The 14,004-nt window shown below is 40.1% G+C and overlaps 3 protein-coding genes across 3 annotated transcripts; all 3 read right to left on the reverse strand.

Moving 5' to 3' along the window:
• Positions 1-262: 262 nt before the first annotated feature.
• LOC136701567 (E3 ubiquitin-protein ligase TRIM16-like) lies at positions 263-4,309 on the reverse strand. The gene is made up of 6 exons (XM_066676162.1): positions 3,704-4,309; positions 3,409-3,504; positions 3,031-3,264; positions 2,690-2,849; positions 2,273-2,329; positions 263-1,312 (listed from the first exon to the last, which is right to left on the reverse strand). Exons 1-6 carry the CDS (start codon positions 4,286-4,288, stop codon positions 786-788), a joined length of 1,659 nt encoding a protein of 552 aa, XP_066532259.1. The 5' UTR covers positions 4,289-4,309; the 3' UTR covers positions 263-785.
• A 1,131-nt stretch (positions 4,310-5,440) lies between these two features.
• LOC136701568 (E3 ubiquitin-protein ligase TRIM47-like) lies at positions 5,441-9,259 on the reverse strand. The gene is made up of 5 exons (XM_066676163.1): positions 8,659-9,259; positions 7,459-7,554; positions 7,081-7,314; positions 6,740-6,890; positions 5,441-6,293 (listed from the first exon to the last, which is right to left on the reverse strand). The coding sequence occupies exons 1-5, from the start codon at positions 9,247-9,249 to the stop codon at positions 6,112-6,114; spliced, it is 1,254 nt and encodes a 417-aa protein (XP_066532260.1). The 5' UTR covers positions 9,250-9,259; the 3' UTR covers positions 5,441-6,111.
• A 1,691-nt stretch (positions 9,260-10,950) lies between these two features.
• On the reverse strand, positions 10,951-13,775 carry LOC136702744 (tripartite motif-containing protein 16-like). The gene is made up of 6 exons (XM_066677887.1): positions 13,701-13,775; positions 13,394-13,489; positions 12,618-12,851; positions 12,058-12,214; positions 11,822-11,878; positions 10,951-11,480 (listed from the first exon to the last, which is right to left on the reverse strand). Exons 1-6 carry the CDS (start codon positions 13,758-13,760, stop codon positions 10,951-10,953), a joined length of 1,134 nt encoding a protein of 377 aa, XP_066533984.1. The 5' UTR covers positions 13,761-13,775.
• Positions 13,776-14,004: the final 229 nt, after the last annotated feature.

The raw sequence follows: 14,004 nt of genomic DNA on the forward strand, positions 1-14,004 counted from the left end.
GTGGGTCCAGAGCCTACCTGAAATCATTGGGCGCAAGGCGGGAATACACCCTGGCGGGGGCGCCAGTCCTTCACAGGGCAACACACACACATTCACTCACACCTACGGACACATTTGAGTCGTCAATATAAGGTAAGCATTTGTCATTAAATTCATCTTTTCAAAAAGGAATAACAACTAACATACCACAATGATTTTAAACAAATGGTAAATTAATATTAAAATGTGGAATGAAAGAAACCAAGAGTCACGTTGTCTCTGTTATGCAACAACAATTTACTTCAGATCAATAACATTACAATCAATAAGCAAGTCAGATCCCAGCAAGAGCAGCTGAGTGCTCTCAGTGTGAAGTGTGGGGATCCAAAGACAAACTGATGGTGAATAATAAGCAGAAGGAGAAAGGATCTTTAAATGACATCTGAAGGTAAAAACTGGACCAGAAGTGAAGTTACAGTTTCTTATTGTAATGTGAATGGAGTCAGAAAAGAATGGATTATATGTATTACAGACACTCTAATTGTTTTATAATGTCACAAACTGTCAAATATTTAAAAATCAGAATGTAATTAATACTTCTCATCTGCTGTTTACAAACACAAACATCATTTTGACTAGAAGCTTAGAGTCTGATCTTTGGAAAGACTCTCCTCACATGTTTCAATAATCTGAACCAAAAGAACTACAGCAGAAGATGTTTAAAGATGTAAAATCCATGGACCATTTATGAAAAAAGTCTTCAAAAGATGGATGTTAGTCTCCATCACTAAAACTCTCTGTGTTTATTATGGATCCCAAAACTTTGCTGTGGAATAATAACGATGAAAACCGAACCCAGCGTAGAGCGGCTGAGTGAAGGTGGTGTGGACGGTGTGTAGGAGGGTCACGGTGTCAGAGACGCTGTAGAAGGCCAGTGTTCCTTCATCGTGATCCACATACACTCCTATTCTGGAGCAGGATGGGGCTGAGATCTCAATCGCAATGTTGTTGTGCAAGAAAGAGAAAGAGGAAGAACACTGCAGACTCCAGGACTGATCATTACCTCCAAACCAAGCATCCTTGTCTCTTCCTGCCCTGTAGATACTTTTATAGGAGACTGAAATGTAAATACAACCCTGACTGCTCCAACTAACCTCCCAGTAACAGCGTCCTCTGACACTCTGCTTACTCAGAACCTGCCACAAGCTCTGAAATCTATCTGTATGATCAGGGTAGGACTGGGAACTCCGCTCACACCTGGCCACTGTGTTGTTCTCTGACAGCCTGATAAACTGATGAGCTGTGTTGGGATCCAGAGACAGACGACGGAAATCTACAAAAACAACAAGTAGAGTGCAGTTTTATATTACTTAATTATTATTTTATTCTTTTTATTTTATGCTCTGTTGTGGCTATACATCTAGTAACTATTCCAAACACAGACAAAACTTAGATCGTGATTTGATTGTAAAGCTTAAAGCACCCAGGCCCTAAACCCAGAAAAAAAAAAATTCTGAATTTAATTTGTTATTGTGTTTGTTGCAGGGATTACAGATTTCATAGATGAGAAGTGAGGAATGCTGTATTTCAATGAAAATATCTCATGTAGATGCCCCCATGATTTTTTTTTATTTAATTTTTTTTAATGAAAATTAGTCTTTTTAGTACCACTTTAAAATAAGACTACACTCATAAAGGTTTATAAATTGTTTAAAAGCCGGTTTATTACATGCTTATTAATTATGTTGTAAACACTTTAAAAATTGTAGGAAGTGCAACAGTTGCCTCTTTTTTGTCTAACACTGAAGGTGTTAGAAAACTTACTAAAAATGTCAGTGTAAATAATAAGCCAAAACCTGAGGATGTGAATTTAGTCATTTCACATGATAAAGTACACCATATTATCATTAAAACATAAAAAAAAAACACTAGTTTTCTTGGTGATTAATTCATTAAATGGTTAAACCTATTAACAACAGCTGACGGGGTTAATGTCAACTGATGGGGGCAGTCCATAAGGTCAGTATTCAGCAAGATCTGAGGTTTAACTGTAGACGGATGTGGGTTCAGTTTTTGGCAGACAACTTCACCGTTACCATTTCTGTCTATTACAACTTACTTTCAATGTATTAATAACATAATTAATGACTATTAATTAACAGATTTTAAACCATTCAAAAGTGGGACTGTCTAATGACTTCAAATACAAAATGATTAAAATCGCAATACAGTTTTTTTAGAATGAAATTTTCATTTGTGTGTGTGTGTGTGTGTGTGTGTGTGTTTCACATACACTGAAGAAGATCTTCTCTGGTATTTGGTCCAGTGAATACAATCTGAATAGATTCAGCTGTGGAGACAAAACATGAAATGTAGTAAAAAGTAATATAAATATAACAGCAGTATAATTATGTGATAATACAGTTTAGAGGTTAACCCATTCAGGTGGAAATCTCTCTCTCTCTCTCTCTCTCTCTCTCTCTCTCTCTCTCTCTCTCTGTGTGTGTTTCTGTGTGGCTGTGATGTGTACATTTCTCTGAGAGATCTTGCAGATTGTGTTTCAGACTCCGAAGATTTAAAGCTGAAACACTAAAAGGTGGAGTGCTGTGTCCTCAAGCTAAAGAGGATTACATTTTACACACCTCATTTCACCCTGCCAATGATAAAACACACATTTCCAACAGTACATTCCACATCAGGACACTCTTACCATGTTCAGAGACACTGTTAAGACTCTCTTTACAGAATTCCTCCACTTGGTATTTCAGACCAGAGAGATATTTCTTCACTCCGTCAAACGAGAGAGGTCGACTGATGGTGATGTTGGAGTTGTCCTCAATTTCAGAAAAGTCAAATAGACCCTGGAAACTCTACACAAATCCAAATCAATTTAAAATGTAACCAATAACTACATTGGGTATATAAAGTGCTACAGATTAAATAAACACGTCAGTGAACAGACACAAGACCCTCTTGCTTATTACTCATAGAAATAAATGCTTGTTGAACATGATGATAAAGTTCCTCTGTGATTCAGACAGTGGTCGTTACCTGGAGGAATTGGATGTGATCGTCTGTGTGTGAAAGCTGCTCCAGCTCAGTGTCTCTCCTCTTTAGATCAGAGATCTCCTGCTCCAGTTGTTGAATGTGTTCTTCAGCTCGACTCAGTTCAGACTTCTCCTGAGCTCTGATCAGCTCTGTTACCTCAGAGCGTCTTTCCTCAATGGAGCGGATCAGTTCAGTAAAGATCCTCTCACTGTCCTCCACCGCTGTCTGTGCAGAGCTCTGTTAGACACACAGCGACCAGATGGAGGTCTGTTTAAAGCTCAACTGTCATTCGCTCTCTTACTGTGTCTCTAGACGTCTTATTGTCCACAGTGTCACTGTCTGAATGGAGGAGAGAGTGACTGAGGGGTGTTCACTACTCACCTTAAGAGTGTTTACAGCCTGTTTCAGCTCCTGCAGCAGCTTCTCTTTCTCCTGGATTCTCTGCTCTGTTTCCCCTCGCACCTCCTTTAACTGACTCTGAGAACAAAGGTATTTTATTCAGACGTCTGTTAATCCTGACAGGTTTCGACTTGTTCGTTACAGTGAGTCAGTCGTAAAACATTTCTGTAAAACTTCCTGATCTGAACTGAAGCAGCTTTAATCCACCAGAGGAAGCATAAATAACACCAGTTTTAGATGATAATACTGACTGATTCTGAAAGACTGCAGCTCTCACCTGTCTCTCAGCTCTCTCTGCTACAGTGGCAACTGTGTCATGGCCTCTGTGTTCGTGCATCGTACACAAATAACAGATGCATGTTTGGTCGGTGCGACAGTAGATCTCGATCAGTTTGTCGTGCTGAGGGCAGATCTTCTCTCTGAGTCGTGTAGAAGGTTTTTCCAGCTTGTGATTTTTCAAAGCAGGAAGCTCCAGATGAGGTTTAATATGAATTTCACAAAGAGAAACTAAACAAATCAGACAGGACTGGACGGCTTTGTGTTTTTCCTCTGTGCAGAAATCACACTCCACATCTCCAGGTCCAGAATAAGCAGGAGAGGCAGCTCGGAGCTCTGTCTCTTTTTTGTTGCTCACCTCATCAGACAGTGTGTTGTTTCTGTCCAGAACAGGCCTCGGAGTGAAAGTCTCTCTGCACTGGGGGCAGCTGTAGACTCCCGTCTGATCCTCCTGATCCCAGCAGTTGTTTATACACACCTTACAGAAACTGTGTCCACAGGGAACAGCCACTGGATCCATCAGCAGATCCAAACAGAATGGACACATGAACTGATCCTGATCGACTGAAATACTGGCCTCTGCCATTGTCCTGCACTCACAGACTGAGAGAGAGCAGCACTCTGAGTTCAGTTTCATTTCCTCTGAACTGAGGAGGAGTGGCTTCCTGATTCTGAGTTTCAGAGAAAAAAAGAGAGAGTGAGAGTGAGAGAGAGAGAGAGAGAGGAGTGCGATGCCATTACTCAGAAAGAAATAGGCTATAACTGAATGTGCCTACTGACATATGTTTACACATATCCGGTTTACATCATGTTTATATCCAGTTACCGTTTACAGCACAAATACACTTTAAATTGCAGTGTCTCACATTACATTGTATTGTATCGTACTGTATTGTACTGTAGAGACATTGTTTTGTATTTTTCTTAGCCATATCTTTTGCACTTTAATGTGTATGCACTGTTTTATGTTGCACTAGATTTGTACTAGTTGCACTTTAATGTTGTGTATTGTTTTGTGTTCTATGTCCTTTGCACTTTAATGCGTGTGCACTGTTTCATGTTGCACTAACTTTACACTAGTCGCACTTTAATGTTGTGTATTGTCTTATGTAGCACCTTGGTCCTGGAGGAACGCTATTTCGTTTCACTGTGTACTGTAAACACTGTATACTGCTGAAATGACAATAAACTTCTTGAACTCTTGAACTTGAACTTGAACATTAGCTAGTTATATGTCATTAAATGAAGATTTAAGATCCTAAAATGTAATTGCCATAAACACTTGATTACACTGAACATTGAATTAGAGCGGGTTAAATTTATCCAATATGTTCTTGAAGATATGGCTCATGAATAGATTTATGATGCACTTAATCACTACTGCAGTCGCAGCAAATAGACAGCATTCATTGGTGCATATTTCTTCTTGGGGAGCGGGACATCGGCGGTTGGTGATACTCTAAAGATGCCCCTGAGAAGCAGCATAAACCATAAAACAAAAAACTTCCTTTAGAGCTTTAGAATGTGCAAGTGAACAAGCTGCTTTTCACATTTCAAATTGTTGACATTGGACTTAATCACCAGAATAGTGAGTAAAGACCTGTAAATGACCTCTGAAGTCAACACAGGAGCAGGAGTGAAGTTGTAGTACTTGGCATTTTGAATACAGTCAGACGCCTGTAGAGACACCTCTGTGTTTTACACAGATCCAGTCAGAACCAGACACAGTGCAGTGTTTCATTTATTAGTTTATTAACGCATGAAGAGGATCACCAGCTGTCATTGTACAGATGAATAGGTGAAACTTCTCAGAGAAGCTGAACAACATTTGGGAAAAGCTCACCGAAATCACAGAGCGATGTGTAAATCTGAAACACTTTTAACCCTTAGATGTCTGAAGGATTGTTGCTTTGATCTTTTTAATTCACGTTAGTTGTCTGCAGGTCATTACAAGTTCACATGATTGCATGCACAGTTACATAATGAATTACATGTACCACAATTACAGGCACTCATTACTTTGTAATGTCACACAACATCAAAAATGTGAAAAATCAATGCGAATTGTATATGTTTTTTAAAATCAAAATTATAAAAATGTCCCATCGCCTGTTTACAAAGACAAACATGGTTTTGACTCTCCTCACTTGTTTCAATAAGCTGAGATCTACAGCAGAAGCCATGGGCCATTTATGAACCTATTCTTCAAAAAAAAAATCTCCAATAATAAATCCATCACTGATGGCTATTTATTTATTTTATTATTACTATTTGCATCAAATAGCCTTGCAGTGAACAGCAGGCAGCCAGAATCCCGAGCCGAGCAGCTGAGTGAAGATGGTGTGGACGGTATGTAGGAGGGTCATTGTGTCAGAGATGCTGTAGAAGGACAGAGGTCCACATACACTCCTATTCCATAAAACCACTGTACTTATATCTCCGTGTGTTTTTAGGTTGGACACCATAACGAGGAGCAGTAAAAGTGACGGCATTAGGACTTGTTACCTCAAGAAAGTACCTTAACTTTCCCTTTCCTTGCAAAACAACATCAGTGTTTTTTGGTTCAGGTCGTATGATCTGAACAGATGAAACTGTGGAGACACAACACAATAAAGAATGAACAGCTGGAACACAAAGACTTTTCTGTCCAGATAATAAAGGATGTGCATCAGTCTGTGAGGAGTTAACTCTGAAACTCTAAAATGTGGAGTGCTATGTCCTCGAGCTGTACAGGATAAGGGTGGTTATACACTAGAAAATGCAAAAGAAGCAGAGTGCAGACACATAGAAATCCACACATTGTCCGTCTAGGAGGTGTGTTCATGGCTGTATCGTTGGCGGAGTTGGGAAAGGTTATAATCACCATCAACAATTCTAATAAAAATACATCCAAATACAAAGCAGTGGGGAACTGTTTCTCACGCTGTGTCAGTCTCTAGTGTGTAGACTCTATAACACTCAACACAGACCTCATTACACCCTGTCACTGACCAAACACAGATTTCCAGCATTGTATTTCGGAACAGGACACTCTCACCTTGTTTAGAGACGGTGTTGAGTTCGTCTTCACAGAATTGTTCCAGTTGCCTTTTCAGTTCAGAGAGAGATTTGCTCACTTCATTAAATGAGAGACATTGACTGATGGTGGCGTCCTTAGATTCAGAAGAGACACAAAGAGCCTGCAGACTCTACAGAAATCAACAGCAATTTAAAACATAAACAATGATAATAAAGTGCTACAGACAAACTACACTCTTCTGTGAACAGACAGCAGAACTTTGTATTAATTTCTGGTGAAAATAAGACATTTTTGAGCATAAGGAACACAGAACATTAAAGAAGATGGAGTTCCTCTGTGATTCAGACAGTGGTCGTTACCTGGAGGAATTGGATGTGATCGTCTGTGTGTGAAAGTTCCTCCAGCTCAGTGTCTCTCCTCTTTACATCAGAGATCTCCTGCTCCAGTTGTTGAATGTGTTCTTCAGCTCGACTCAGTTCAGCCTTCTCCTGAGCTCTGATCAGCTCTGTTACCTCAGAGCGTCTTTCCTCAATGGAGCGGATCAGTTCAGTAAAGATCCTCTCACTGTCCTCCACCACTGTCTGTGCAGAGCTCTGTTAGACACACAGTGACCAGATGGAGGTCAGTTTAAAGCTCAACTGTCATTCGCTCTCTTACTGTGTCTCTAAATGTCTTATTGTCCACAGTGTCACTGTCTGAATGGAGGAGAGAGTGACTGAGGGGTGTTCACTACTCACCTTAAGAGTGTTTACAGCCTGTTTCAGCTCCTGCAGCAGCTTCTCTTTCTCCTGGATTCTCTGCTCTGTTTCCCCTCGCACCTCCTTTAACTGACTCTGAGGATAAAGGAATTCCATTCAAAAGTCTGTGATTTATGAGAAGATGGGCATTGCCTACTCAAATATTCACTGAGAGGTTCAAATACAAACCCTATTTCCAGAAAATCTGGGACATTTTGTTAAATGAAATAAAAAAAACAATCTGTTGTTTTAAATGTTTTCTTCCAGCTTCACCTAACTGACCAAAGTACACAGAAAATGTTTAAATATTTACAAATTCTGTAAATATTTTGAACAAATTCAAAATATAAACAGATTCTGAAGTGTATGCCTGCAACACACACCAAAACATTTGGGAGCAAAATAGTAATAAATAAAAGTAAAACTTTAACAGAAAATTCACATCACACTGTTTTGAAACATTACACTAAAAGCAGGTGAATGTAAAAAGTATAAAAGGTGCATCCACCAAAAGATCAGATGTTGAAAGCAAAAATAGGCCATTGAGATCATGCCAAACTTTATCAAATAATTATTAAATACATTTTTCAATGCAGAACTGCAAAGAATTTAGGTCATTTTCCATCTACTGTGCTTAATCTAGTGTAAGGCTGGACACCAGTATTGAATAAGTGTGACCTCTGAGCCCTCAGATGGCACTGCATGAGAAACTGTTATGACTAGTGATAAATATATATTGGAAGAACTTCAACAACTGTTGTGACTTAACACCTCAGCATGGTTGATAAATTTCTATTCACACTGAGGCAAATATTGAACTTATAGAGATATATGCTTTCAAAGTATTCTGGGAAGTTCATGGTTATTTCAGCATGACAATGCCAGGGCTCATACAAAAACATAGCTTTTTGGACACAGAGCGCAGATGCAGATCTCTTTCCTATGGCATAACATGAAGAAACAGCTCTGGCAACGGTGACCATGAATTGCTGGATATCTGGAATCTTGTATCAAGCAAGAAATTCATTGCAAAATTTTAACAGCAAGTATCCTCAGCTTCTAAATGATTAAATAGTGTAATTTAAAGAAAATAGTATGTAACACAGAGGAAAACACGGCCTCTATCTACTTTTTAGGAGTATGTTTATATTTACAAACTTAAATAAAGTTGTAAAGTTTCTGAAACACTGCAGTTATCACCTGTCTCTCAGCTCTCTCTGCTACAGCTGCCACTGTGTCATGGCCTCTGTGTTCGTGCATCGTACACAAATAACAGATGCACGTTTGGTCGGTGCGACAGTAGATCTCCATCAGTTTGTCGTGCTGAGGGCAGATCTTCTCTTGGAGTCGTGTAGTAGCTTTGACCAATTTGTGATTTTTCAAAGCAGGAAGCTCCAGATGAGGTTTAATGTGAATTTCACAAAGAGAAACTAAACAAATCAGACAGGACTGGACGGCTTTGTGTTTCCTCCCGGTGCAGAAATCACACTCCACATCTCCAGGTCCAGCGTAACAGTGAGCAGGAGAAGTTGATCTGAGCTCTGTCTTCTTCAGTTTCTCCACCACTTGAGCTATAACATTGTTTCTGCGTAGAACAGGCCTCGGAGCGAAGGTCTCTCTGCACTGGGGGCAGCTGTAGACTCCCGTCTGATCCTCTTGATCCCAGCAGTTGTTAATACACACCTTACAAAAACTGTGTCCACAGGGAACAGTCACTGGATCCTTCAGCAGATCCAAACAGACTGGACACACGAACTGATCCTGATCGACTGAAATACTGGCCTCTGCCATTGTCCTGCACTCACAGACTGAGAGAGAGCAGCACTCTGAGTCAGTTTCGTTTTCCTCTGAACTGAGGAGGAGTGGCTTCCTGATTCTGAGTTTCAGAGAGAGAGAGAGAGAGAGAGAGAGAGAGAGAGAGAGAGAGAGAGAGAGAGAGAGCAGGATCAAATTACATAGAGTTACTAAGTAGGAGTGTCTCTGTTAAAGCCACATTGCCCATTCTCACAATACGTGCCAGTGTACAAACTGCTTTGGATAACTATCTGCTTATGACTCAAATCATTGAAGCTGGACATAATCACCAGAGGAGGGAGTAAGCACTGTTCAACAAACTCTGAAATCAACACTGGAGCAGCAGTGAAGTCTCACATTGTACACTTTCAGAAAAACTCTCACTGTGGTGGTACCCTCAAGGTCATATATTTATTTAGTTAGGGAACGTAATTTATCCTTATTCTATTATAAATGTAGTTTTCAAACGTGTGTTGATTTCATTCGCATGATTTCATCTCCAGGACTGATTTTATGTTGTTTTATTTACCACAGTTCTATAAAGAAATCTTACAAATATTCACCTCTCCTTTTGGGAAAGAGGCTGTAGTGGACCTTTAGGGAACACAACTGGACTTTAACAGCACTGTTGTATCTTTAAATGTTCATTTACAGTGTTTATACCTTTAGTAACCAATAACGTACCTCTATCATACCTTTTTTACTGAGAATGTACTTTGAATACAGTCAGACACCTGCAGAGACACTACTGTGTTCTACACAGATCCAATCAGAACCAGACACAGTGCAGTGTTTCATTTATTAGTTTATTAACGTATGAAGAGAATCAGTGTCCTACAGATACATCACACATTCTCTGTTAGGAACAGCACACAGCAGAGGAGCTGAATATATAGTCTACAGAACACAGGACCTGATTGTTCAAGCTCTTCAGTGAGGTGTGGTAGAGCAGCAGAAATATTAAGATATGCACTGGACCTGGAACACACCACAGGACCCCAACCCTAAAGACATGACATGGGAAGACTGTGGAAGATCTGGAAGTCTGTAGGAAGAAGGCGCTTTAGAACAACTGCTGTTCTCTGTGTTCACTGTGAAGATGTGTAGTGGATAAAGAGCTTTAATGAAGCGGACTCCACCTGTCGTTTTACTCTGATGAATGTGTGACACCTCTGAGAGAAGCTGAATAATGTATTGAATAATCACCAAAATCACAGAGTGACGTGTAAATCTGAAACACGTTTAACCCTTAGATGTCTGAAGCATTGTTGCTTTGATCTGTGTGATTGACATTAGTTATTTGCAGGTCATTACAATGTTACATGATTATATACAGAGTTACATAATTAATTACATGTACTATAATTACTGAAACCCAATACCTTCTTCATAATGTCACAGAATGTCAAAAAAACAAACAAACAAAAAATTACCAGAACTATAGGGTTGAACGATTTTTTTTTTGTACTTTTTCAAAATCAAAATCTCATACAAATATTTGCTGTTTACAAACAAAGAAGTTGTTTAGACCGGAAGCTTAGAGTCTGATCTTTGGAAAGACTGTCCTCACTTGTTTCATTAAGGTGAGAACTACAACAGAAGAAGAAGTGTTTCAAGATGCAAAAGCCATGAGCCGTTTTTGAACCTATTCTTTAACAGAAGGATGTTAGTCTCCATCACTAAAGCTCTCACTAATGTTCATATTGGATCACAGAACTTCACAGTGGCATCATTATTAAAAAGCCAGAATCCAGCGTAGAGCGGCTGAGTGAAGGTGGTGTGAACGGTGTGTAGGAGGGTCATTGTGTCAGAGACGCTGTAGAAGGACAGAGTTCCTGCGCCGTGATCCACATACACTCCTATTCTGGAGGAGGACTGGGCTGAAATGTTAGTCTCAATGTTGTTGTGAAACAGAGAGATAGGGGGATAACCTCGCAGACTCCAGGACTGATCATTACCTCCAAACCAAACATCATTACCATTTCCTTTCCTGTTAATCTCTTTATACGAGACTGATACAAAATCACAGATTGTCCTGCTCAAGTCAACCTCAAAGTAACAGCGTCCACTCACACTCTCCTGACTCAGAACCTGAGTATAGTGTTCAAATCTCTCTGGATGGTCAGAGTATGGTTGGACACAATTAGTGCTGCTGACTGCTCTGTTGTCCTCAGACAGAATGAGGTTTTTCTGAGCTGTGTTGGGATCCAGAGTCAGTCGACAGAAATCTACAGAAGAACAAAGTGTCTTTAGTCATATTTTTAAGATTTTATTATTATTTTGCTCTTATTTCATGCTTTGTTTGTTCTTTCAACATGACCCCGAAGTCAGCAGTGATTTGATTGTAAAGCTTGAAGGTCCTAAACACAGTAAAACCCCTTTCCTGAATTTTTTTTAAGTCTGATGCTGTATTACTGTCCACGCTTTAAAACCAACACGACCCGATAATTATTCATCTGCTGTAATTGTTAAATAACTTCATATTCAATATTCTTACAAAAAATAAGAATAAGTCTGTGTGTGTGTGTGTGTGTGTGTGTGAGTGTGTGTGTGTGTGTGCTTTACTTACATTGTAGAAAATGTTCTCTGGTTTTTGGTTCCGAGAGTAAAATCTGAACGGCTGCAGCTGTGGAGACACAACACAATAAAAGAGTGAACAGCTGGAACATAGAGAATCTGTTCTGTCCAGATGTTAGAGAAAGTGAATCAGACTCTACAGAATTCTACAGATGTCTTCCAGCTACAGAGGGCAATGGTGCACAAACTCAATTTCCAACATAGTACATCACATCAGGACACTCTCACCTTGTTCAGAGACTGTGTTGAGTTTCTCTTCACAGAATTGTTCCAGTTGCTTTTTCAGTTCAGAGAGAGATTTGCTCACTTCGTCAAACAAGAGATTTTGACTGATGAAGATGGGGGGGTGCTCAGATCCAGAAGAGACACAAAGAGCCTGCAGACTCTGCACAAATCAACATTGATTTCACATAAAAGCAAGAGTCACAAGACCCTCATATTCATTTCTGGTGAAAATAAAACCTTCCTCACTGAAAGGAACACAGAACATTTAAAGCTGGAGTAGGTGATTATGTAGAAACTAATAAGTGTACATTTATTTGTAAAAAATACAAATGAAGAAATTAAGTCCCACCCACTACTTGAGCCCTCTTTCTGAATCCATTACTGTCTGTCTGTCACTCTTCAATGTTGGGTCATAGCACGCTGGCGTCCGTCTGGTGACTGCAGCTTCTGCCCGTGTCTGACACTTGTTTTATTTTTGTTTGTTCAGTTGTTTTTTTTTTTGTTTGTTTGTTTGTTTAATTAATATAAAGGTGTTCCTCTGTGATTCAGACAGTGAGTGTTACCTGGAGGAATTGGATGTGATCGTCTGTGTGTGAAAGCTGCTCCAGCTCAGTGTCTCTCCTCTTTAGATCAGAGATCTCCTGCTCCAGTTGTTGAATGTGTTCTTCAGCTCGACTCAGTTCAGCCTTCTCCTGAGCTCTGATCAGCTCTGTTACCTCAGAGCGTCTTTCCTCAATGGAGCGGATCAGTTCAGTAAAGATCCTCTCACTGTCCTCCACCGCTGTCTGTGCAGAGCTCTGTTAGACACACAGCGACCAGATGGAGGTCAGTTTAAAGCTCAACTGTCATTCGCTCTCTTACTGTGTCTCTAGACGTCTTATTGTCCACAGTGTCACTGTCTGAATGGAGGAGAGAGTGACTGAGGGGTGTTCACTACTGTTACGAACCACTCGCGCTCCAACTCTCCTGAGTATTACTTAGTTACACCTGCACCTCATCAGCCACATCCCATTTGCAGCCTTTAAGTTTCCTCTCTCCTCTCTCTTCCTTTTGAAGCCCCTTCCATGAGATTCACTAACCTGTCAATTTGTCTTCTTTGCCCTCTGGTGTTTCAACCTCTGTTTTTCCCCTCAGGACCCGTCTATCGCCTAGCCCCTCGGATAATCTCTGGACTCTGCCTCCCCGGTGTGACCCACGCTTTCCCTGACTACACTTACTGGAATAAACCCGTCTGGACCGTTCACGTCTCTACGATTCACTTAGTCCTAGCTTTAAATAAAATTCCTGCAATTGGATCCTTGACTTTCTCTGTGTTTTTTGAGACGTTACAACTACTCACCTTAAAAGTGTTTACAGCCTGTTTCAGCTTCTGCAGCAGCTTCTTTTTCTCCTGGATTCTCTGCTCTGATTTCTCCCGCACCTCTTTTACCTGACTCTGAGGACAAAGGTATTCAAACGTTGCTGAATCACGGGAAGACGGGTGTTGTCTGGTCAAATATTTACGGACTTGTTTCGACATCTTCTAGAGAGTCGGTCCAAATACATTTATGTAACATTTCCTGATATGAACTGAAGGAGGTTTTAATCAACAGTGGAAAAAATAAAACAGATTCTACTTTTAGATTCTGAAAGACTCCAGCTCTCACCTGTCTCTCAGCTCTCTCTGCTACAGCTTCAACTGTGTCATGGCCTCTGTGTTCACGCATCGTACACAAATAACAGATGCACGTTTGGTCGGTGCGACAGTAGATCTCCATCAGTTTGGGGATCACAACTGGACTTTAACAGCACTGTTGTATCTTTAAATGTTTATTTACAGTGTTTATACCTTTAGTAACCAATAACGTACCTCTATCATACCTTTTTTACTGAGAATGTACTTTGAATACAGTCAGACACCTGCAGAGACACTACTGTGTTCTACACAGATCCAATCAGAACCAGACACAG

This window comes from Hoplias malabaricus, chromosome 7 (assembly GCF_029633855.1).
Source record: "Hoplias malabaricus isolate fHopMal1 chromosome 7, fHopMal1.hap1, whole genome shotgun sequence".
Taxonomy (NCBI): domain Eukaryota; kingdom Metazoa; phylum Chordata; class Actinopteri; order Characiformes; family Erythrinidae; genus Hoplias; species Hoplias malabaricus.